This window comes from Ranitomeya variabilis, chromosome 4 (assembly GCF_051348905.1).
Source record: "Ranitomeya variabilis isolate aRanVar5 chromosome 4, aRanVar5.hap1, whole genome shotgun sequence".
In the NCBI taxonomy this organism is placed as follows: Eukaryota; Metazoa; Chordata; class Amphibia; order Anura; family Dendrobatidae; genus Ranitomeya; species Ranitomeya variabilis.
Window position 1 is genome coordinate 50,582,680 of NC_135235.1, and position 25,902 is coordinate 50,608,581.

Genomic DNA, 25,902 nt, shown 5'->3' on the forward strand with positions numbered 1-25,902 from the left:
TTACTACCTACAATAATGGAGCAGACCAGATACGGTCAATTTTGAAGAGACATTGGCCAATTCTTAGAATGGACGAGGACATTGGGGACATGGTGGGACCGCAGCCAAAAATCACATTCCAAAAGGGAAGATCTTTGAAAGACAGGCTGGTATTCAGCCACTATGTCCCGCCAAAAAAGGAAATGTGGCTGACACAAGAGATAAAGGGGTGCTACACTTGTAGTGGATGTGTGGCTTGTCCAGTGATAACCAAAGGGAAATTTTTTGAGAGTAATGTCACAAAAAAGAGATTTGAAATAAGACACTTTATAAACTGTAGGACAAAGGGAGTGGTTTATAAGGCGGATTGTGTTTGTGGTATAGAATATGTAGGAAAGACGATTAGAGAATTACGTAGAAGAGTAGGTGAACATCTTAGAGATATTGAACTCAAGAGAGACACTCCGCTATCGAGACATATTAACACTGTCCATAATGGAAATTACTCCCATTTAAGATTCATGGGTATTGATAAAGTAGAAAGGCCAAGAAGGGGGGGAGATTGGGATCAGAGGGTCTTACAGTGTGAAGCAAGGTGGATACATCGCCTGAGAACACAGACACCGACAGGCCTCAATGAGACCCTCACCTTCAGTTGCTTTTTATAAACATCTTGAGCTAGGGAGATACAGGGCCCAGCCGCCGCGGAGTGGGGTCGCCACTATTGTCGTGTTTTATAGGGTGCCAACCTCCACTGTTTAGGCAGGGTAAAGTGCAGTTGAGATAACAGGCACATATCCCTGGCCCCTATTATCTATGATATTTAGATCGTTTCTCTTATAAATGGAATGCTTATCTTTATGCTTCTGCACTCTAGTTGTTATAATTTAGTCATCTTTTCTATATTTCATCACCATGAGAGTAGGGCATTATAGGGTTAGTTTAGGGATACCCGCCGTGGAGTGGGGGCGCCATCTCGTCTATGTAGGGTGCCAACCCCCGCAGTTAGGTAGGGTACAGATAGAGAAGAGTAGGGCGTTGTTGTAGTATGTGCACCCCTCTTCACTTTTCTTTCTTCCAAGATCCATGTCTACCGTGTCTAATGTGTCCAAACTGTAATGAGTATATGCCTATTTTTTCTCCTCCCTCATTTTTTGAGGTGGCAGGACAATTATATGAAATTTGAGTTAAAATTGAATCTGAAACACATTTCAGTTTAATTTATGAAATTCAGAAGTACCGCACCTATTTTTCTATTATTTCGGCCAAAAATCTGTATTTTGAAGCTCCGGGAGGAGTTTCTAGGAGGGGCTAGAAATGTGCTGAGATTAAGTTCCGGGATATCTAAGTTGCAGTGGGAAGAGTAACAATGGTTACCCCCGGTTTCATGCACCGGAAGTGATGCACATATCGGCCGCCTGGAACGCAGACTCATATAGGCTGAATGGCGTTTGAGGATGACGTATGAAGTGGGCGTATGGATGACGCTGTAGTGAGGGGTTGATCCTCTTTAGCGTCTACCAGATGAAACGCACGTGGAGTATACTACGGACTTTGTACTCCGGAAATGAATAGGTGGGTTCTCTGATGTTTGGGGGTTATGGGGATTTACCCTGAACGAGTAAATTACTATAAATGACTGAGACATGAGCGGCGGCAGACCGCAAGATGAAGCTGAACAAGAAGGTTGTTTATTCCCTGTGAGGAAAACACCTTTTCTCCCCGAGTTGGCAGTTTATTTATTTATTCCTCCCCTGATGATTTTTTTGAGAAATGAAACGCGTTGGGAGGCCATGGGGTTAACAATATCCTTCAGTTGGAGATCCAAATGGTGGGTTTGAAAGCCGTGGGTTTTGGTGCACGCCCATCCCCCATCTGTGGACCAACAGAGGAATTGTGTGGAGCTGTCCTCGAGACTAGGAAGGTTTGCTGAGCATGATACCTGGGTGAGACCGTTCCATTGTTTTAAACAGATGCTTTTTGTGTGAAAATAATGTCACCATGCGGCAATTTATCTAGCAATTGTGTCTAGATTTAGTATAAATAATCTACTTGGTGCCAAATGTCATTTGTAGATCACTAAGAATATCCGGTATATTTATATACTAGCTGTACTACCCGGCTTCGCCCGGGTTAATGACTGCTGTTAGCAAAATAGAATGTGTTAACAAAAATTTATTCTGCACACAAAAACCACAAAACAAATAGATAGAAATGTAATTATTAAAAGGCAAAAACTAAGCAAATAGAAGCATTTCACAACATATATTAGCTTTGTTATACTGAGAATGTCTTTGTTGCCTATATTAACCAATCAGAGCTCAGGTTAATTAACTGTAGCAAAATAGAAGCTGAGCTGTGATTGGTTGCTATTGGCAGCCTGATAAATCCCCAGCCAACAGGAAGCCCTCCCCCCTGGCAGTATATATTAGCTCACACATACACATAATAGACAGGTCATGTGACTGACAGCTGCCGTATTTCCTATATGGTACATTTGTTGCTCTTGTAGTTTGCTTATTAATCAGATTTTTATTTTTGAAGGACAATACCAGACTTGTGTGTGTTTTAGGGCGAGTTTTATGTGTCAAGTTGTGTGTGTTGAGTTGCGTGTGGCGACATGCATGTAGCGACTTTTGTGAGATGAGTTTTGTGTGGCGACATGCGTGTAGCAACATTTTGTGTGTTGAGTTGCATGTGACAGGTTAGTGTAGCAAGTTGTGTGCAGCAAGATTTGTGCATGGCGAGTTTTGCGCGTGGCGAGTTTTATGTGTGGTGCATTTTGAGTATGTGCAAGTTTTGTGTGAGGCAACTTTTGCATGTGGTGCAACTTTTGTACATGTGGCAATTTTTCTGTGTGTGCAAGTTTTGCATGAGGTGAGTTTTCCATGAGGTGAGTTTTGCACGTGTGGCGAGTTTTGCGTGAGCCTAGTTTTGCATATGGCGAGTTTTGCATGTAGCGAGTTTTGAGTGGTGACTTTTGTGTTTCGACTTTTATGTGGCGAGGTTGGTGTGTGTGTGTGGTGAAATGTGTGCTGAGGGTGGTATATGTGTTCAAGCACGTGGTAGTGTGTGGCGCATTTTGTGTTTGTGTTCATATCCCCGTGTGTGGTGAGTATCCCATGTCGGGGCCCCACCTTAGCAACTGTACGGTATATACTCTTTGTCGCCATCGCTCTCATTCTTTAAGTCCTCATTGTTCACATCTGGCAGCTGTCAATTTTCCTCCAACACTTTTCCCTTCACTTTTTCCCCATTATGTAGATAGGAGCAAAATTGTTTGGTGAATTGGAACGCGCGGGGTTAAAATTTCACCTCACAACATAGCCTATGACGCTCTCGGGGTCCAGACGTGTGACTGTGCAAAATTTTGTGGCTGTAGCTGCGACGGTACAGATGCCAATCCCGGACATACACACATACATACATACACACATTCAGCTTTATATATTAGATATACCTGTATGTAATCTCCTGTATATAGTATATACCTGTGTGTCATCTCACCTATATATAGTATATATCTGTGTGTCATCTCCTGTATATAGTATATACCTGTATGTCATCTCCTCCTATACATAGCATATACCTGTGTCATCTCCTCCTGTATATACTATATACCTGTAGGTAATCTGCTCCTGTATATAGTATATACCTGTGTGTCATCTCCTCCTGTATATAGTATATACCTGTATGTCATCTCCTCCTGTATGTAGTATGTACCTGTATGTCATCTCCTCCTCTATATAGTATATACCTGTGTGTCATCTCTCCTGTATATAGTATATATCTGTGTGTCATCTCCTCCTGTATATAGTATATACCTGTGTGTCATCTCCCCTGTAAATAGTATATACCTGTGTGTCATCTCCTGTATATAGTATATAGCTGTATGCCATCTCCTCCTGTATTAGCCCTCGTTCACACGTTATTTGGTCAGTATTTTTACCTCAGTATTTGTAAGCTAAAATGGCAGCCTGATAAATCCCCAGCCAACAGTAAGCCCACCCCCTGGCAGTATATATTAGCTCACACATACACATAATAGACTGGTCATGTGACTGACAGCTGCCGGATTCCTATATGGTACATTTGTTGCTCTTGTAGTTTGTCTGCTTATTAATCAGATTTTTATTTTTGAAGGATACCAGACTTGTGTGTGTTTTAGGGCGAGTTTCGTGTGTCAAGTTGTGTGTGTTGAGTTGCGTGTGGCGACATGCATGTAGGGACTTTTGTGAGATGAGTTTTGTGTGGCGACATGCGTGTAGCAACTTTTTGTGTGTCGAGTTGCATGTGACAGGTTAGTGTAGCAAGTTGTGTGCAGCAAGTTTTGCGCATGGCGAGTTTTGCGCGTGGCGAGTTTTATGTGTGGTGCCTTTTGAGTATGTGCAAGTTTTGTGTGAGGCAACTTTTGCATGTGTTGCAACTTTTGTGCATGTGGCAATTTTTCTGCGTGTGGCAATTTTTCTGCGTGTGCAAGTTTTGCGTGTGGCGAGTTTTGCACGTGTGGCGAGTTTTGCATGTGGAGAGTTTTGCGCGTGGCGAGTTTTGAGCGGCGACTTTTGTGTTTCTACTTTTATGTGGCGAGGTTGGTGTATGTGTGGTGAAATGTGCACTGAGGGTGGTATATGTGTTCGAGCACGTGGTAGTGTGTGGCGCATTTTGTGTGTGTGTTCATATCCCCGTGGTGGTGTGATTATCCCATGTTGGGGCCCCACCTTAGCAACTGTACAGTATATACTCTTTGGTGCCATCGCTGTCATTCTTTAAGTCCCCCTTGTTCACATCTGGCAGCTGTTAATTTGCCTCCAACACTTTTCCTTTCATTTTTTCCCCATTATGTAGATAGGGGCAAAATTGTTTGGTGACTTGGAAAGCGCGGGGTTAAAATTTCACCTCACAATATAGCTTTGACGCTCTCAGGGTCCAGACGTGTGACTGTGCAAAATTTTGTGCCTGTAGCTGCGACGCCTCCAACACTTTTCCTTTCACTTTTTCCCCATTATGTAGATAGGGGCAAAATTGTTTGGTGAATTGGAAAGCGCGGGGTTAAAATTTCACCTCACAACATAGCCTATGACGCTCTCGGGGTCCAGACGTGTGACTGTGCAAAATTTTGTGGCTGTAGCTGCTACGGTTCAGATGCCAATCCCGGACATACATACATACATACATACATACACACACACACACATTCAGCTTTATATATTAGATAGTAAGAAACCGCGTGGTGAAAAAGAGCATTTTTGATATATTGCTTTAAATCATATGAGGTCATTGGCTGAGAGGCTGAGAGATTGAGAGCACTCATTTAAGCAATATTACCGCCCAGATATACCTATTAATATTGGGCCTATTGGGTGTTTTCTATATTAGTGTTTGTTGTTTGTTCTTGTCTTAATTGGTTTTAATTAATATAATTAAAAGTTACATTTTAGTCCAATTTATTACCATTACTACCTTGCTGGCAAACATATCAAAACTACAGCAAGCAGCCTGGTAAGTGACACATCACTCTGTTCTCAGAATAGGTGGCAAAACCTTGGTAGTAACAGATTTCCTTTAAAGGGAAGGCGCCATCAAAAAAATTTTTTTCCAGCGATTGAAAACATGTAAAGAATTAGTGTTTAAATTTCCTTAAAAATATTATCATTTGTTTATAATTTAGTAAAATATGAAAAATAATTTTAAAAGGTTTGGCATTTCCACTTTTAAACACTAGGGGGAGCAGCTAATGAAATTTGATAAAAACCTAGTGTACAAGTAGCTCACATTACTGCACTGCAGTAATTATGGGCAGAGTCTGCTGACATGTGTGATGTCTCCTCTCCTCCCCTTCTGGGTGTTTGCTAAGGGATAAGAGAGGATGAGATTCAGGAACACAGTGAGCAGCCATTTTATTGGTGACTGCAGAGTTATACTGACAAGTAGACATTCACCGAGGATGGCAGGCAGCAAGGATTCTGGGAGATATGTGGTGGAGGGAGTAGGGTGACAGCAGCACAGAGGAATTCAGGAGAGCAGTGTGCTGGTCTATGGGGGGGCACCCTGTTTGGTGTGCGGAGCAGCCAGGGATTGTACATGGACGCTGTCTTTTATTCACATGGATGGACCCTCTGCTCCACAGAAATCCAGGAAACATTTCTGCGGATTGATGGCCTGTTCTGATCCAGATTTTGCATGCAAAGACCCCATTCCCCTCCTCAGATCCTGTCTTCTCCATCCTGTCCTGGCAATGTGTGAAAGCGAGGCGACAGGCGAAGTACAGAGTGATGCTGGGGGGAAATGTAGCCATATAGTAATGATAAAAATGAGACCCTTCTCTTCAGCCACCTCACCAGCCCTCCCCTGACTGCACCTAACTGGAGGTCATGCTGCCCCCTCTATTACCCCAGACCCACGTGCAGGTGCTCAGCCAGAACCACCCTAGAATGGGTCCCCTTTATGAAGATAATGCTGCCATAGTGTTCTCACATAATACCGCCATATATATCAAACATAATACTGTCCTATAGTTCTCACATAATACCATCATATAGATTGCAAATAACGACGCCATAGTGTTCTCACATAATACTGACATAAAGATCTCACATAATACCGCCATATAGATCACACATAATATCGCCATATAGATCACTCATAATACCGCCATATAGAGCACACAATACCACCATATAGAGCACACATAATACTGTCCTATAGTTCTCACATAATACCATCATATAGATTGCAAATAACGATGCCATAGTGTTCTCACATAATACCGACATATAGATCTCACATAATACCGCCATATAGATCACACATAATATCGCCATATAGATCACTCATAATACAGCCATATAGAGCACACAATGCCGCCATATAGAGCACACATAATACTGTCCTATAGTTCTCACATAATACCATCATATAGATTGCAAATAACGACGCCAAAGTGTTCTAACATAATACCGACATATAGATCTCACATAATACTGCCATATAGATCACACATAATATCGCCATATAGATCACTCATAATACCGCCATATAGAGCACACAATACCACCATATAGAGCACACATAATACTGTCCTATAGTTCTCACATAATACCATCATATAGATTGCAAATAACGACGCCATAGTGTTCTCACTTAAAACCAATATATAGATCTCACATAATACCACCATATAGAGCACACATAATACCGCCATATAGAGCACACATAATACCACCATATAGAGCACACATAATACCGCCATATAGATCACACATAATACCACCATATAGATCTCACATAATACCGCCAGTGTTCTCACATACTGCCATACAGAGCACACATAATACCACCATACAAAGCACAAATAATACCGCCATATAGAGCACACATAATACCGCCATATACTTCACGCATAATACCACCATATACATCTCATATAATACCACCAGTGTTCTCACATAATACCGCCATATAGATCTCACATAATACCGCCATATAGATCACACATAATATCGCCATATAGATCACTCATAATACCGCCATATAGAGCACACAATACCGCCATATTGAGCACACATAATACTGTCCTATAGTTCTCACATATTACCATCATATAGATTGCAAATAATGACGCCATAGTGTTCTCACATAATACCGACATAAAGATCTCACATAATACCGCCATATAGATCACACATAATATCGCCATATAGATCACTCATAATACCGCCATATAGAGCACACAATACCGCCATATAGAGCACACATAATACTGTCCTATAGTTCTCACATAATACCATCATATAGATTGGAAATAACGACGCCATAGTGTTCTCACTTAAAACCAATATATAGATCTCACATAATACCACCATATAGAGCACACATAATACCGCCATATAGAGCACACATAATACCGCCATATAGAGCACACATAATACCGCCATATAGATCACACATAATACCACCATATAGATCTCGCATAATACTGCCAGTGTTCTCACATACCACCATACAGAGCACACATAATTCCGCCATACAGAGCACACATAATACCGCCATATAGAGCACACATAATACCGCCATATACTTCACACATAATACCGCCATATAAATCTCACATAATACCACCAGTGTTCTCACATAATACCGCCATATAGATCACACATAATACCGCTATATACTTCTCACATAATGACGCCATATAGATCTCACATAATACCGCCATATAGATCACACATAACGGGGGAGAGGAGTGCATAGGAGAGGATTAGATACACAGCTCAGCAGTCAGTATCACACAGGACAGTATTAGATACACAGCTCAGTCAGTATCGTACAGGATAGGATTAGATACATGGCTCAGCCGTCAGTATCACAAAGGATTCTGTACAACAACTGTCGCACTCAAAAAAGAGGTCTTCAGAATTTTTGTTAGCCAAAAAACGTGTTTTTTTTTTATTGTGAACAAACACCAAAATGAAGGTATCACTGCAGTGTTTCAAGGTAACGTTTTGACCCACAGGGTCTTTCTCAAACCTTACTTTCAATAGTAGATACCGAGTGGAGGGCAAATCCCTGGAGAGATGGTGTTTGTTCACAATAAAAAAAACACATTTTTTGGCCAACAAAAATTCTGAAGACCTCTTTTTTGAGTGCAACTGTTGTTGTACAGGACTATATTCTGGAGTATCCCTCCATGTTCAGTCTGCACCAGTATTAGCGAGAGTGAACGTCTTGTCCTTCACTACAGTATCACAAAGGATAGCATTAGATACACAGCTCAGCAGTCAATATCACACAGGGGAGGATTAGATACACATCTCAGCACAGTAACACACAGAATAGGATTAGATACACGGCTCAGCACACAGTATCCCACAGGAGAGAATTAGATACACATCTCAGCACAGTATCACACAGGGTAGGATTAGATACATGGCTCAGCAGACAGCATCACACAGGAGAGGATTAGATACACGTCTCAGCACAGTATCACACAGGGTAGGATTAGATACATGGCTCAGCAGACAGTATCACACAGGATAGGATTAGATACACGGCTCAGCAGACAGTATCACACAGGAGAGGATTAGATACACATCTCAGCACAGTATCACACAAGGTAGGATTAGATATATGGCTCAGCAGTCAGTATCACACAGGAGAGGATTAGATACACAGCTCAGCAAAGTATCACACAGGAGAGGATTAGATACACAGCTCAGCAAAGTATCACACAGGAGAGGATTAGATACACAGCTCAGCAAAGTATCACACAGGAGAGGATTAGATACACAGCTCAGCAAAGTATCACACAGGAGAGGATTAGATACACAGCTCAGTTAGCATCACACAGGATAGAATTAGATACACGGCTCAGCAGACAGTATCACACAGGAGAGGAGTAGATACACAGCTCAGCAAAGTATCACACAGGAGAGGATTAGATACACAGCTCAGCTAGTATCACACAGGATAGGATTAGATACACAGCTCAGCAGACAGTATCACACAGGATAGGATTAGATACACGGCTCAGCACAGTAACACAGGATAGGATTAGATACACAGTCAGCAGACAGTATCACACAGGATAGGATTAGATACACGGCTCAGCACAGTAACACAGGATAGGATTAGATGCATGGCTCAGCAGACAGTATCACACAGGAGAAGAGTAGATACACAGCTCAGCAAAGTATCACACAGGAGAGAATTAGATACACAGCTCAGCAAAGTATCACACAGGAGAGGATTAGATACACAGTCAGCACAGTAACACACAGGATAGGATTAGATGCATGGCTAAGCAGACAGTATCACACAGGAAAGGATTAGATACACAGCTCAGCACAGTAACACACATGGGAGGAGATACACTGCTCAGAGTCAGCATCACAAAGGAGAGGATTAGATTGCCTCTCCCCCTCCCCACTGATACTTACTTCACGGCTTCCTGCTGAGTCCTTTTTCCCTCCTGTCCTTGGTCTCCTCCTCCTCCTATAACCGCAGGGCTCCTGCGATTATCCTGGGAAGCTGGAGCTCACAGCAAACTTTGAGCTCCAGGAAGATGGCGCTGATCTCCTGCCTCTGCTGTGGTCTGGACGGCTCAGGGGGCATGGCCACATCACAGCAGGGAGCAGCTTATAATGCTAGGTATGGGGTCGGGCGCCGACCGTAGATCTCTATGCCCAGGGCTGCTGTATTTGCAGAGTGTAAGTGTCATGCAACTACACTTACACTCCTGCAAAGCAAAATGGCGGCGCCCAGTGGCTGAAAAAAAAAATTAATAATAAAAAAAGTTAAAGTTAAAAAATGTAAATTTGTATTAAAAATAATTGTTTATATAAACAATCATTTTTAATACAAAAAATAAAATGCGGCACCTTCCCTTTAACTTCATTTTATAAAATAACTGACACCTTATTCTTCTACAACATCCCAAACTTCTTCCTACAAATATAATAAACGTGATCTATTAGCAGACGTTTCGGCCAAAGTTTGCAACCCAGTGTCAAGGAAGCTCATCATCATCTTACAAGTCACTAATCAAAAAGCAGTGGGTGAAACGAAGGTTTTGTGGGCCTTTCCAGAGGAAACTATTGTACCGACCTTATTGATGTTTATGAATTTTTACATGACCATTTTTAATTGTGTCATAAACATTTCTATTTCATTGTACACACAGAACTTAGAAATAAAAAGAAATAACAACTGATGAGTTCAGTGTTGGACTGAGATACTAACGGCCCACTAGTAGCCATCTCCAGAGCCCCACATTTCCGATAAATGCAAATGTGACATTATCCTCACAACTTGAGCTGGGTAGATTATTAAAATAATATGATGCTGCCATTGTCTGCACATAGAGATTCAAGTACATGGTGCCAAGTACTGCTCATATAAGAAAGTGAGGGCCCACCAGAGGATTCTCCTGTTCTCCTGTGGGCCAGTCCAAGCCTGGATGAGCTTCACATAGACTTTCTTCTGGTGGACTTTTTAGGATTTGTTTTATCTGGAGTCCATTATTGTGTCAGAGCCTAGACCTCAGTGGATGATGCTTTGGCATGCGAGTGAACCAGGTGACCCATCACCAAATCAAAAGTGGCCATTTTTTTTATTCCCGCTGCTCCTTTGAGTATGCTGCTTTTTGATCAATTAAAATTCATCATAAAGTTCCAGAGATATGGGACATTATATTTGCTGCTACTTTTAATAGCTTTTTACTAAAGCAATATAGCTCACAGGATTCTCAGGGGCATGTCTTTACCTTGCTCTGTATATTTACCCTATTAACCATGCCCCCTTGGTAGAGACTATGAAAATGAACACTTAATAAATATGCTCATATCTCTGAAACCTTATGTTAGATTTAAAAAAAAAAAAAAAAAAGCTGAAAACAGAATACTCAGTGGAAATAAAATAAGAGCAAGACCTGGTCACTTCAATTCCTCTTCATTGTCGATGCTTGATTTATTGGAAACAGTTGTCAGTCTAATGTCTATAAGAGCGTTTAAACCTTCAGTGTTCAGCCTCAAATAAATGAAAATAGAAAAAAAATCGACAAAACAAATTTCTTTCTAACGGAAATGATCACATAATATAGCAATACTATATCCAATAGGAGAAAAGAACATAGCAGCAACAACCTAATAATAAAGAAAAATACAATAATATAAACTTTATTAAATAATTACAAAAGTTAGAAATGAATGGGGAAAATATCTGCTAAAAGATATAATCGTACATCAGGGAAAAGATAGCGTAAAATCCCATAAAGATCAGTAGATTCCTGACATAAGAGGTAATGTATCCCCCCTCCCCCCCAAAAAAAAAAAAAAAATGCGCTCTCCCAGATAATATAGATAGTGGATAAAGAAGCATGATAATGTGAATTGGCAGCAATAAATTAGAAAAAAAAAATATAAGCAAATAGGAATTCACAATAAGAAGATAACACAAGTACAAAAGACAAATATAAATGTAGATTAGAAAGGGTTACTATATCAGGGATACATATCATCAGGAGTAAAAGACATCATATAACCGGTAATATGATATAGCCAAAAAATGATTATAATGTATCATCATCCTCGGAGAGACAGAATAAGGGAGGAACACAATCACCTCGACACGTGTTTCACTGCACTAGGCTTCATCAGGAGGTGTGAGAAATACTCGTATCTCTAGAACCGTATGGTGAATTTAAATAACAAAACACAAGAAATTGAATACTCAGCAGGAATGAAATAAGAGGAAAAACTGGTCACTTTTGACCTGGGGACAGATTCTCTTTACAGTTCAGGATGCTTGATTTAGTGGAAACGGTTGTCAGCCTATTGTCTATGGAAGAGCACAAAACTTTTGGAGCACAAAATAAATGTAAATATATTGGATGAATCAATATGACAAAACTTGTAATGTCTTATAATATGCACTTTTTACAGTGAAATTTCATGTGATAACCGTGGACGATGATTTTAAAGCTATAAATAAAAAGGTGAGAATGTTTTTGCTTTATTTAATAATTACTGTTCATTGTCAATTTGCCTCCCAGAAAAATTGCATATTTTAGTGTTCTAAGCGCTGCCTCCATTTTGCAGAAACTGTTGTTTAATCAGATATGCTAATTAGGGTATTTGGTGCCCCCTTGGTGTGGCTAAGATTCTCAGTGCACCATTACACCCCCTGGTTCTGCATGCACCGCCTCTCTCACTGGTCACTGACAGCATTGGTTTGCCTAAAGTAAGCACTATCTGCAGAGAAAGATCAGGAAAGCCAGTATAAGCTATGCAACGAGACTTGTAGGGAAAAAGTCCACATGAAAATTGTACCTTCATTGTCCTAATCATTTCTTCTTTTTGAGTAATCAAAAGCTTAATTAAATATGCTAATTAGGATGCTCAGTGCACCCTTAGTATGGCCACAAGGCTCATATCACTGTTGCACCCACTTTTTTTGCATGTCCCCGTCTCCCTTACTGGTTATTGACAGCAATGTCTTGCCTTACCTTTCTCTCCAGACAGTTCTCATTCCAGGTAAGTCATTGCTGTCATTCATTGGTTAAGGAGGCGGGGACATGCAAAACCATTGGCTGGAATGGTGCAATGAGCCTCATGGCTGCACCAAGAAGACCTGCTGTCCCAGGCCATAGCTGAAACAACGAGCGGGGTGCTTGGCAGTTATAATATGTAGCACTAGGCGGCTTATACCAGTGCCACAGATCAAGTTATAATATTCTGCCAAAAGCTGTAGCTATAGTACAGTACATTATAATGGGAGAAATAGAGCAGATTATTGCGTTATTGACCTCTGATGTGCCACTACGTGGAAAATCTTGAAAGTAGGGCATCAATGTCTGATCGGTTGGGGCCTGACATCTGGTATCCTCATTGATCAACTGTTATCAGTGTCTGCGGTGCCGATCACTGGCCGGAAGTACTCACTTATGGAGCTGGCCGCCTTCTGGTAATGGCTGCCACAAGGTACTACTCATCTGCCTCTGATTGATTTAAATAGAAGGCGGATGTGTAGTACCCTGCTGTGGCTTCTATCAGTAGATGAAACAGCTTGTCAAGTGGATACTTCCAGCCAGCCGCTGCCATCACCGATAGCAGGTAATCAGCAGGGGTGCTGAGTGTGGGACCCTGGCCGATCAGACATTGATGACCTATCCTAAGGACAGGTCATCAGCCAAAACGTATTGGACAACCTCTTTAATTATTTCGGTCCCCCATGGGAAGAAAAACAATCTATACTCACCTCCTGAATTAGCGCAATTCCGGTGATGCAATTTGGGGTGGGTCAGGTGACATTGTTGTGTCAAGTGACTGCTGCAGCCAAACAGCGGTCGTTGATTAACTCCAGCTCATCCATTTGCCTTCATAGTGGATGTCCACTGTGAGGAGATTGTAAGGGTTGCAGCTAATTAAAGGTCACTCAAGTGACCCAATAATGTCACCTGACCCACCCAGAATAGCAGTGCCTAAATCGCTGGATCAGCACCATTGTGGAAGGTGAGCATACTGTACATTGTTATTCTTTTCTATAGGGCCCAGAAGTGATTACACTGATGTGGTCCAGTAGTGGACAAATCCTTTAACTTTTCCTTTCACCACGTTTGAATCATCAACCCATTATATTTTTCACATAAACGTTATTTGCACCAAAGTTTCATTGCTGCGATGCAACAATTAAATAAAAGACTAAGCAACATGGTATTTTCTAAAATGTCCTAATGCTTTGTGTCTCTAGCTGCCATGCAGACCTTTGTATCTCCATACTTACAGTCTACAAAACATGTGTAGTCTGCCCCTACAATAATGTGCTACTCCTTCCTGTCACCTGCCCCCGAGGAGGCAAATGTGGGAGACATGTCTGCAGGATTATCAGACCGTATGGGGTTAACTTGTAGTTTTAATAAATATTCTATAATAAATGCTATACATAACATGTTACAACATTCATATTTTTTAATATTTGCATTTTACATGTAATAATATATTTTTTCTTTTTTTTTTAGTTCCGTGAGGTTGAAATCAGAGTAAGTATAATGCACATACTCTCAGAAGTAAATGTTATATTGCTGCATAATGAATGTTATTGCACAAGTCTTTGGACTAGTGATAATGAGACCAGTTTTAGTCCTGTAAGCATTGATGTACCCCTGTCCGGATCACTAGAGCACATTCCGATCACATTCATTGTCCCTGCCCTTCTCTGATGTTGTCACTAGTCCGAACTGTCAATCTTCAGCAGCGCAGCGCCCCCTGCAGGCAGGAACCTGGGAGGCTGTCTAGTGGTGCACTGCAGAAGATTAACACATGAAAACAGTCATCAGAAAATGACTTACAGTTTAGGAAGAGAGGCACTAAAAACACTAACAGCACCTCTATGGGTGTGATATCGACTTGTTGGGCTGGACTGCTCAGCACTAAGAGCATGACATTCTGACTAGTGAAGCTAATTAGAATATGTAGCAACGCAAGATTAAAATGCTGATTTTACATTTATGCTAGTAACTGTCCCTTAACATTGGGGTTGCTATAAATCAGTGTTTACTGAAAAATTTTGCACTCTTATTAGTTAATAAGGGTAGATACTGCGGTCACGTTCCAGATAAGAGGTTAATTAGGTTTAATTGTAACAGCAGACATTGCCCATGAACAAGCATGGTTGGCATTGTTTCTTGAAAGCACCAGCCATTTTTCTTTAATCTCATACAAACACTCCGGGCTCGGTTCATTATTGTATTTTCACCAGTTATTTAGCATAAATACTTCTCAACTGGTGACATTTTGTTTTGCGCCGTATTTCATGTTGTCTTTTATGGTTTAGTTAGTTTTCTGAACTTTTACGTCAATGTGAATTTTCCATATATTTTAGACACATTTATAAAATTTGGCGCAACACTACTCTACTCCAGTCATCTCTAACTGAGTGAGATACTTTGACTAATTTTTGTGACATTTTGCCAAATGTGCAACTTTTCTCATTAAAAAGTTGGAAAGTCAGTTAAAGACAGTAAAAAGACAATTAGGGGCTTTGCGTTTCATTTGCATCTCATTAATTACATCAGTGAGATGAATTTGGCTCAAAACAAATCAGCAAAACCCCTGCTGATGATTAATTGGGCCTTTTAGGAAACATTTCACCAAATTTTTCATGATGAACTGGACACACAATGTAATAGTGGCTGCAGAGTAGCACAAAACATCTTTTTTTTAAATGTCACCTTTCCATTGCAGAGATATTAGCAATCAACGTATTTGGCACCTAATGAGTTAACTTTTGTTAAATTCAAGGGGAGGTGTTACACGAACTAATAACCAGAGAAGAAATACACGCCTCCAGTTAAAACACCCACTTGGACTTAAAGGGGGATTTTCCATCTCCAAGATCCTATTCCAGTATGTAGCAGGTGTAATAATAATAATATTTGCAAATACCTCCAATTAGAAATGTAGTAGAGTTTTTCAGATTTGCTATGTCTTTTTCCTCATGTGGAGGCATTACAGGACCTTAGGTAGCCATGGTTATTATAACCACTAATACAGTGACAGTTAGCTAGTTGCTAGCGGTCGTAACCATGGATACCTAAGGTCCTTCAATGCCTGCAAATGAGGAAGGAGACAAAGCTAATCGGAAGCACTATACTATATTTCTAACTGAAGGTATTTGCTAATTATTGCTAATAAAAATTATTATTATTACACCAATTACATATTGGGATAGGATCTTGGAGATGGGAATACTTCTTTAGCTAAAGTTAACCCATCAGGTGCCAAAAACATTGCTAAGGCCATGTTCACACGTTCAGTATTTGGTCAGTATTTTACATCAGTATTTGTAAGCCAAAACCAGGAGAGGAGCAATCTGAGGAAAAGTATAATAGAAACACGTCACCGCTTCTATATTTATCACCCATTCCTGGTTTTGGCTTGCAAATACTGATGTTAAATACTGATGAAATACTGACCATGTGAACATGGCCTAATAACTCCTCAGCGGAGAGGCAAAATTAAAAAAACAAGAAAAAAAGTTTTCAGTTCTGCAGCCACTATTACATCTTATGTCCAGCTCTGCATGGAAAATTTGGTCAAAGGACATTTGATCTCTTTCTATATGCCGGGAAAGGCTTAAAGGGGTTGTCCAGGCTTGGGGCTCAAGTGTGCAGTCTAAGCCTAGACAAGCCCTTTAGCAATCTTTGTCTCCCAAGGCTGACAAAGTATTAGGGAAGGATCATGCTGCATCCAGTTGAAAAAGAGGGAAAATGGTCCCAGAATACTTAGAGAAGAATGCTATATATTTTTCAGTTTTCATTGCAATGTGTGTCAGGATAGGATCAACTGGAAGGTTTAATCTGATCTGGTTCTTTTCTATCCAGTCCTAAGCAGCTTATAAGTAATAATAATAATAATTTCCCTCTTTTCTGCAGGACCCGAATAAACACCGTATAGCACAGTGGCCGGATGTGACCACAAAGCAAGGATTTGCTGAATTCAGCTTTCACCTGGCCGATGAAGTAACTTTTGGAAGTTATAGAATTAACATACCCGATGGTTGTGATAAAGATTTTAAAGTTGAAAAATACGGTAAGGTGATGTGAAAATAAGTTAAAAAAATTGATACAATAAGGATAAAATGTAATTATCGTGATTTCCAATTATCACAACAACGACTAAAAGACAATTCTGTACTTTTATGTACTTTATGTTTGATACAGATGCACTTGGAGAGAAGACATTGGGCTATTCTCTGTGATATGATGTCTTATGCACATATTCTCCATAATAAATAACGTACCTAGAGGAGAATATAATGTCTTTCAGAACCCATAAAGTGACAAATGTTCTTCCCAATACCAAAACTGTGCTGCCATACAGGGTCAATACACAGATCTCAAAATAGAGAGGTTTTCTTCCCACCCGCCTATCCCCATCCCCTTCTGGAAAAAAAATAAATAAATAAATAAAAAAGAGGATCAAAAGTTTTTAAAAAAATATCAATTGGGTTATGCAGGAATAAACTGTAAAACTGGATGTTTATTCGAATTCTAACTTGGTCCCAATCACTTGAATGGGATAAAGGTGTATTCCAGTGATTTGTAATATCAGGTACAGCCACTGCTAACTAGATGGGGCTGTGCCTTTAAGCAATTAAGGGGTTAACACCATCCTCCTTCAATCAGCAGATTGGTGAGGGTTAGGGTTAGGGGGGTGCCGAAATTCCATCATTCCATCATTCTGTTATTAATCACCTATACTAAGGACATGGCCACAATTTGATATTTCTGAATGAACCACTTAAAGAGGTTATTCAAATTTGATGGACTTTCTTTACGGCACTACTAAAACCTGTCAGATGACAAATGGCCTCCACGTTAAAGGCAGGGGCAGCACAGGTGTAAACTACTGAAAGAAACAGCCACCCACACACCTACCAAATTATGGAGGGGTTGGCTGCCTAGTAGAAAAACTGCACATAAATGAGGCTTGAGTAGAACGCCAGTCACACAGGTATGCGCTATGAAAAGTGTCCGGCTGTGACTATTGTTGATGCCCATAATATTATATCAGGCGGGTTTCCCAGCACTATATACATGCACCCCACAGGGACAGACGCCCCAGCACACCCAGCCAACAAAAAGGGGCCTGGCAGCATCCTGCAAAAAGTGATAAAAAGTGCAATAAAAGATGAAAAAATAATCCATATGATAAATACATTAAATGAGGTATTGGTTGATGTTTTGGCCAAAATAGATAAGCTCGCAACCTAACATCAAGGGCAAAAATATCAACCAATACCTCATTTAATATATTTATCATATGCATTATTTTTTCATCTTTTATTGCACTTTTTATCACTTTTTGCAGGAATTTCAAATGCCCGATCCATATGTTCCCCTACAAAATCTGACAGTCAAGAGGTCTTCATGCACAAAAGATGGTTGGCTGATCCCGTCTACCAATTGTTGCCTAATGTGTATGAGGATTTTAAGAATAAACTATGACTTTCACTAGCCTGGATAACCCAATAAAGTTTCTAAAAAAAAATACAATGCTGTCCATAAATACACAAAACAGAAGTTTTTAAATAAACATTTGAAAAGCAAAGTTAAGAAAAAAATCAAATGAATGCTGCGCAAAGGTCACATGTGGATAAAAATGAGACCTGACATAAGTTTGAGGCATCAGGTGTCACACGGTCATTGTATTGCACATGGCCATACCTAAATCTAAAATCGGTCCTACTTGTCTGCTATGTTCATTGTTGTAAATATCTTGGCAAGCAGTAATAACTCAGGTATTAATAATAACGTACTGCCTTCAGCAAAAAGTGCTATAAACAATAGTCAGAATTTGTAACAATTGACATTTTGTATTTCATTTAGTTACAAAGAGATTCGAGGTAAATATCAGTGCTCCATCCGAAGTTGCCACGACAGACAAATCTTTTCATCTGGAAGTTTGCGGCAGGTAAGAAACCCAATAATGTCACTGCATGACTCCCAAACCCCATACTTACCAATATGGTCACTAGTAGACTTGATGAGAGCATTAATCTATAGAGTCAGCCAGAACTAATCGGTCATATTTAGATCATAAATTAATTATATTTTGTGGGATTGGTGTATTTCCTACTATATATCGTGTCAGAATGACTTTATAATCCTATATTACAAGGAACTTTTTACAGAGTCGAGCTAAGGAGTGAGAGAGCTCATGAGTCCAAGTTTATTCCATTCCACAACCCCAGTCTGACTGACAGTACTGTGTGAGATCTCCGCAGCAGCAGGGAGTAAGGACGCTGAGGAGCTGTCAATCAGTCAAAGTGGGTGGAGATTATGTTTAAACTTTTACAAATTATTATATTATACAGCTATTCTGACATTGATTCTCAAAGTAAGTACACTGACTCCATCAGGTCTGAGACATGTAAAATGTATGCAGTTTGTATTGCAGACAGATCAGGTTTAATGTTACAGAGAACTAGTTTCAGAGGCAGATCTCATTCAGACGTCAGTGATTGTCATCAGTATTTCAACGTCAAAACCAGGAGTGTCTCCAAAGCACAGAAAAGATGTCAGTCTTTCAATTATGTTTTTTCTCTGTATCGTCCACTCCTGGTTTTGGCACTCAAACACTGATGAAAAATCAGTGACGTCTGAATAAGCCCTTAAACAATTTTTGGTGAGATTATGCTGCCATGGATTTTTCATATGAACACTAGTGATGAGTGAATATACTCGTTACTTGAGATTTCTCAAGCACGCCCGGGGGTCCTCTGAGTATTTTTTAGTGCTCGGAGTTTTAGTTTTTATTGCCGCAGCTGAATGATTTATATCTCTTAGCCAGCATAAGTACATGTGGGGATTCCCTAGCAACCAGGCAACCCCCACATGTACTTATGCTGGGTAATAGATAAGCTGTGGCACCTGCACTCCAGAGCGGAGCGTGCTGCTGCATAGGAATACATGGAGCTGAATGCTCCGTTCCGGAGTGCCGGTGCCACAGCTTATTTTTAACCAGAGAGACTCGGCCGTATCTCGCACCAGTGTGTCTCCGGCCTAACTGAACAACCCATGAGAAGGCATCAGCGTCTGTAACTTGTGTCTTAACTTCCAGATATACTTATGGTAAGCCGGTAGAAGGGTTCGTAGATCTTTCAGTGTGTTTACAATCAAACTCTGGTGTATGGTACTACGGACAAGAATCCCTACATGACAGCAGTGAAGAAGACACAAGTGAAACAAATTGCTTCTATCTTAAGGGAGAGAAGGTGCGTAAATGTTTGTAAAAAAAAAAAAATAATTCTATGTTATTTTGTATTTTCCTTTTAAGGGAACGTGTCATCATAATAAGACCTATTTTTTAATCAGATTTTTATCTTAAATCTATGGCATTTTTTTTAACATCTATAGTTTAAAAACCCAGAAATCTTGCAATTTTCACACTGGTCGCTAAGTCTAAATTGAAACTCATATTACTTGTTTTGTTCCGCAGCCATATGGATATAGGCAGTTATAGACTCGCTCTGACTCGTTGACTTTTACAGTCGAGCTTTCTATGGAAGCTCTGATCTGAGCATAGGTCATTGTGAAGTGACGGTGAGGGTATGTGTCCACGTTCAGGATTGCATCAGGATTTGGTCAGGATTTTCCAACAGTGTTTGTAAGCCAAAACCAGGAGTGGAACAATTAGAGGAAAAGTATAATAGAAACATATGCTCCAATTCTGCATTTATCACCCACTCCTGGTTTTGGCTTACAAATGCTGACGTAAAATCCTGACCAAATCCTGATGCAATCCTGAACGTGGACACATACCCTTAGGGCTCATTTCCACATGCGAGGCACACGTCCGTATCTCGCATGTGGAAACCAAGCTGTGGCGCCGGCACTTTGGAGCGGAGCTGTGCAGCTCCATGTGTTCCTATGCGGCCGCACGCTCCGCTCTAGAGTGCCGGCTCCACAGCTTGGTTTCTACATGCGAGACACGGACGTGTGCCTCGCATGTGGAAATGAGCCCTTAGGCTGTAGATCGTGATTATTTCCTAATGCTAATGGTGGATATTATGTTATTTACTCTACATACAGTCATGGCCAAAAGTTTGAGATATATATTGTTTTTCACAAATTTGTCTTCTTTAATGTTTTTAGATCTTTAAGTCAGACATTTCTAAGGTTACTGAAGACCAATTATCAGCATTTCATAAGTTTTTTAACTTTTGACAACTACAGCAAGTTTCTAAAAAGACTAAATATTTACAACATTGACTATTATTTTTCACGACTTCTGCATTTTGCTCTGGGAGCTAGATATCAACTTCTTGGCCAAATACAGACTGATTACCGTTCATTCTTGTCTAATCAGTGCTTGGGACTTATTACATTTTCTCTGTTTTTATTTTTCCACCCTCCTGAGGATTGCCCACTGGTTCTGAATAGGATTGAAATCTATGGAATTTCCAGGCCATAGACTAAAATTTCAATATTTGTCCACAGAACCACTTAACTATCACTTTTCTTTGTGTCATAGTCTACATCATGCTAGAAAAAGCATTGTTCATTCCGAAATTTCTCCTGGTCTGGACCATTGGGGAAAGTTGCTCTTGGAGGAGGTTAAGATCCCATTGTTTATTCATGGCAGTGTTCTTAGGTAAAATTGTAAGTGAATCCACTCCATGGATGAAACGCAACCCAATATCAGTGGACTCAGGATGCTTTACTGTTGGCATGACACATGACTCATGGTAGCACTTACCTTTTCTTTTCTGGTCTTTATTCTTCTAGATGTCCCAAATAATCTGAAGGGGTCTTCATCAGAGAAAGTAACTATTAGGCCATGTGCACACGTTCAGTATTTTTCGCGTTTTTTCGCCAAAAAAAGTGATAAAAATGCGAAAAAAACCGATAACATATGCCTCCCATTATTTTCAGGGTATTCCGCATTTTTGGTGCAAATGTTGCATTATTTCCGTGAAAAAAATCGCATCGCGGAAAAAAAAGCAACATGTTCATTAAATTTGCGGAATTGCGGGGATTCCGCACACCTAGGAGTGCATTGATCTGCTTACTTCCCGCATGGGGCTGTGCACACCATGCGGGAAGTAAGCAGATTATGTGTGGTTGGTACCCAGGGTGGAGGAGAGGAGACTCTCCTCCACGGACTGGGCACCATATAATTGGTAAAAAAAATAATTAAAATAAAAAATAGTGATATACTCACCTTCGATGGCCCCGGAGTCTTCCCGCCTCTCAGGTGCATGCTGCCGCTTCCATTCCTATAGATGGTGTGGTGAAGGACCTGCAATGACGTCGCGGTCTTGTGATTGGTCGCATGACCGCTCATGTGACCGCTCATGTGACGGCGACATCATCGAAGGTCCTGCACACACACACCATCTATAGGAATGGACGCCGCTGAGGAGATCGGCTGTCTGCAGGTGAGTATAACCATTTTTTTTAATTTTTTTAATTATTTTTAAACATTCTATCTTTTACTATTGATGCTGCATTGGCAGCATCTATAGTAAAAAGTTGGTCACACTTGTCAAACACTATGTTTGACAAGTGTGACCAACCTGTCAGTCAGTTTTCCAAGCGATGCTACAGATCACTTGGAAAACTTTAGCATTCTGCAAGCTAATTTCGCTTGCAAAATGCTAAAAAAAAAACGCGAAAAACCGGGGAAAAAACGCAAAAAAAATAATACGGATTTCTTGCAAAAAATATCCGGTTTTCTTCAGGAAATTTCTGCAAGAAATCCTGACGTGTGCACATATCTTCAGTGACGAGGGAGCACCAAAATGCTTGAGTGCTCGTTACTGTAATCAAGCAGGATGGTCCCTCAGATGGGTTCGACTCGACTAACCAGTATAATCAGGTTGCTACTGGGAATAATGTTTTCAGAGTATTATGCCATTTTTACGGCATGACAATAAAACATCCAAAAGCAAAAATAAAGTAGATTTTATAGGAAAAAGTTAGGAAACATTCTTTCCTGAATAATGGCTTGTATATAAGGCAAATTAAAAAAGGGAAACACATAAAGACCTCCTCCACTCCTTAGGCTATGTTGCTGCGTTTTTGCACTTTCTCATTGCTTTCCATCATGAAAAAACATTCACCGGTAAATTAATTTTTACATTTTACTACCTTGTCTGGGCACGTGGTGTGTGTGACATGGTCAGACACATCCTGTTTAGTTTATGAAGGCCTAGCAAAAATGTAAAGGAGGGACTGCAATGCACCCTATAAGACAAATAGAGGAGGGACCCAGAAAACATGTTTTTACCCATTATTATGAGGTGGGACTCAGAAAACCTTTTTTTTCCATTATTAAAAGGTGGGACTCCTAGAATGATAAAGTCTATGTACTAAGTGCATGGTCTAGCAAAGATTTAAAGAGGAACTGCAATACACCAAGGAAGATACAAAGAGGATGGGCACAGTATACATTATTTTGACAGTTTAAAAAAGCGTGGGACTTCAGCACTGGTAAAGCCTTTGCACAAAGTGCAAGGCCTATCAAAAATTTTAAGGAGGGAATGCAATACACCCTGGAAGACATGTTAAGCATAGGGATTCTCCCGCTGCACAGGGTAAATCCCAAGTCTTGCCTGCATCAGCAGTCTCCCATTCAGCTTTGACCGCTGCAGATGCTGCTGAGCATAGACGTCAGTCCCAGTGTCTTTCTCAGACTTGTGCTGTTCGTCTGGTTACTGCTGGCTCTTCAGCCAAGTCTATGGTAGGTAGCGACGAGCAGACGCTCTGGAGACTATGTCCAGAAATCACCTTACTGAGGATGCTTGTGATATGGTGGCGTCTCATTGGTGGTCGGTCATCAGCTGCTCTGGTGATGTGGTAGCTCCAGATTGGTCCACGAGCAAGGTCCTGTCTGATTGGACATTAGCTGAACATATAAAAGTGTCTCAGAGGCGCATGCGGGCACGCTAGTATCATTCTAATTACGTGTGTGTATGGGACATTGCATCAGTATGGTCTTTACCAGCATCTGCTCAGGGTCAGTGGTAAGCCGTTAGAATTCCAGTTCTCTGGAGAGGAGTTTGTATGAATTCAGGGCTGACGTCTAGCCATTAGAATTCAGGCACCTCTGGAGAGGAGTTGTTTAAGTGCTTTTGCTGACTGTGTGACCATGGTTTGCTTCTTACCCCGTGACTGAGTGGCCTTCGTTCCCCTCTGAGGTTAACAGGGATCGTATCTAGCGTCATTCCTATTCCGTTACTGTGTGCGAGTGACACAGCTCTACTGCAGAGCATCTATTCCGTTACTGTGTGTGAGTGACACAGCTCTAATGCAGAGTATCTTTTCCATTACTGTGTGCGAGTGACACAGCTCTATTGCATCTTTTCCGTTACAGTGTGCGAGTGACACAGCTCTATTGCAGAGTACCTATTCCGTTACTGTGTGAGAGTGACACAGCTCTATAGCAGAGGATCTGTTTTGTTTTTGCTTGTGTGTTCATTTCATGTGCTGTTCACTGAGTGGCGTTTAACTCAGTGTTTGCAAGCAATCGCTCGCTGTGTGTTCCGCCATTGTTCACACGAGCTGCAGTTTAACATCTCTGCATGGTGGCGATTGCAGTTCTCTATTAAATTTGTTTAGTGCAATCTGCCAACACTAACACACTTAGAGGATGGCCTCTGAATATTTTCTTTTTTACCATTTTAAAAAGATTGTGACTTTTAAATTATAATGTGATGAGGCCCTCTCTCACAACTACTGCCTTGGGCCACATTACATTTTTCCTTCTTTTGTGAATGACTGTCTGCAGATGATTACAACAAACCTGAATGTGTCCAAGAATTCATGGAAAACAACTATCATGTTGTGGGCTGTGCAAGAGATTTATGTGACCAGAAGCAACATTCATCTTCATCTGATGATACCGATATGAGACAGAGAGATAGAACAAGGTGGGAAAAAGCAAGAACTTGACTTAATGCTAAAGCTATTGACGTGCTGAGTGAAGATTGTGTGGAAAGTGAAAATCTTACCCCAACAGTAATTTTAAGATCTCTCTATAGGTGTTCAATGGGATTTCGATCCATATTCATTGCTGGCCATTTCAAAACTCTCCAGTACTTTATTTATATCCATTTCTGGGTGCTTATTGAATTATGTTTGGGGACATTGATTACCTGGAAAACCCATGACCTAAGACGCAAACCCAGCTTTCTGACACTGGGCCCTATATTGCAATCCAAAATCCATTGGTAATCTTCAGATTCCATAATGCCTTGCACACAGTCAAGGCATCCAATGTCATAGGCAACAAAATAACCCCAAAACATCGATGAACCTCCCCCATATTTCACTATAGGTACTGTGCACTTTTCTTTGTAGGCCTCATTCCATTTTCGGTAGACAGTTAAATAATATGCTTTACCAAAAATCTCTATCTTAGTCTCATTTGTACACAAGATGCTTTACGAAAAGGATTTTGGGTTGCTCACGTACATTTTGCCAAACTGCAGTCCAGCTTTTTAATGTCTCTGTGTCAGTAGTGGGAATCTCCTGGATTTCCAGCCATAACATTTCCATCAAATATCGATGGATAGTTTGCGCTGTCACTGATGCACCCTTAGCCTGCAAGATATCCTGAATTTCTTTGGAACTTGATTGAGGCTGTTTATCTGCCATCTGCTTTGCAACAATTTTTCAACAATTTTTCTCTGCCTCCCACACCCTGGAAGATTACCTACAGAGCCTTTTTTTGTAAACTTTTTGATTATGTTGCACATGTGTAAAAAGGAACAACTAGATCTCTGAAGACGGACTTGTAACAAACCTTTAGATTGTTGATATTGTTCAAAAATTTTAGTTCTTAAGTCCTCAGACTGTTCTCTTCTCCTCTTTCTGTTCTCCATGCTTAATGTGGCTCACAAACACACAATACAAAGACCGAG

At 40.5% G+C, this 25,902-nt stretch overlaps 1 protein-coding gene across 1 annotated transcript in view; it reads left to right on the forward strand.

The window, feature by feature from the left end:
• LOC143769708 (alpha-2-macroglobulin-like protein 1) overlaps positions 1-25,902 on the forward strand; it is a 271,438-nt gene that overhangs the window by 60,355 nt on the left and 185,181 nt on the right. Inside the window, exons 4-8 of the mRNA XM_077258494.1 lie at positions 12,417-12,469; positions 14,492-14,512; positions 16,907-17,063; positions 18,863-18,947; positions 20,097-20,250. Of these exons, the coding sequence (XP_077114609.1) occupies positions 12,417-12,469; positions 14,492-14,512; positions 16,907-17,063; positions 18,863-18,947; positions 20,097-20,250 (470 nt within the window). The remainder of the gene's footprint in view (positions 1-12,416; positions 12,470-14,491; positions 14,513-16,906; positions 17,064-18,862; positions 18,948-20,096; positions 20,251-25,902) is intronic.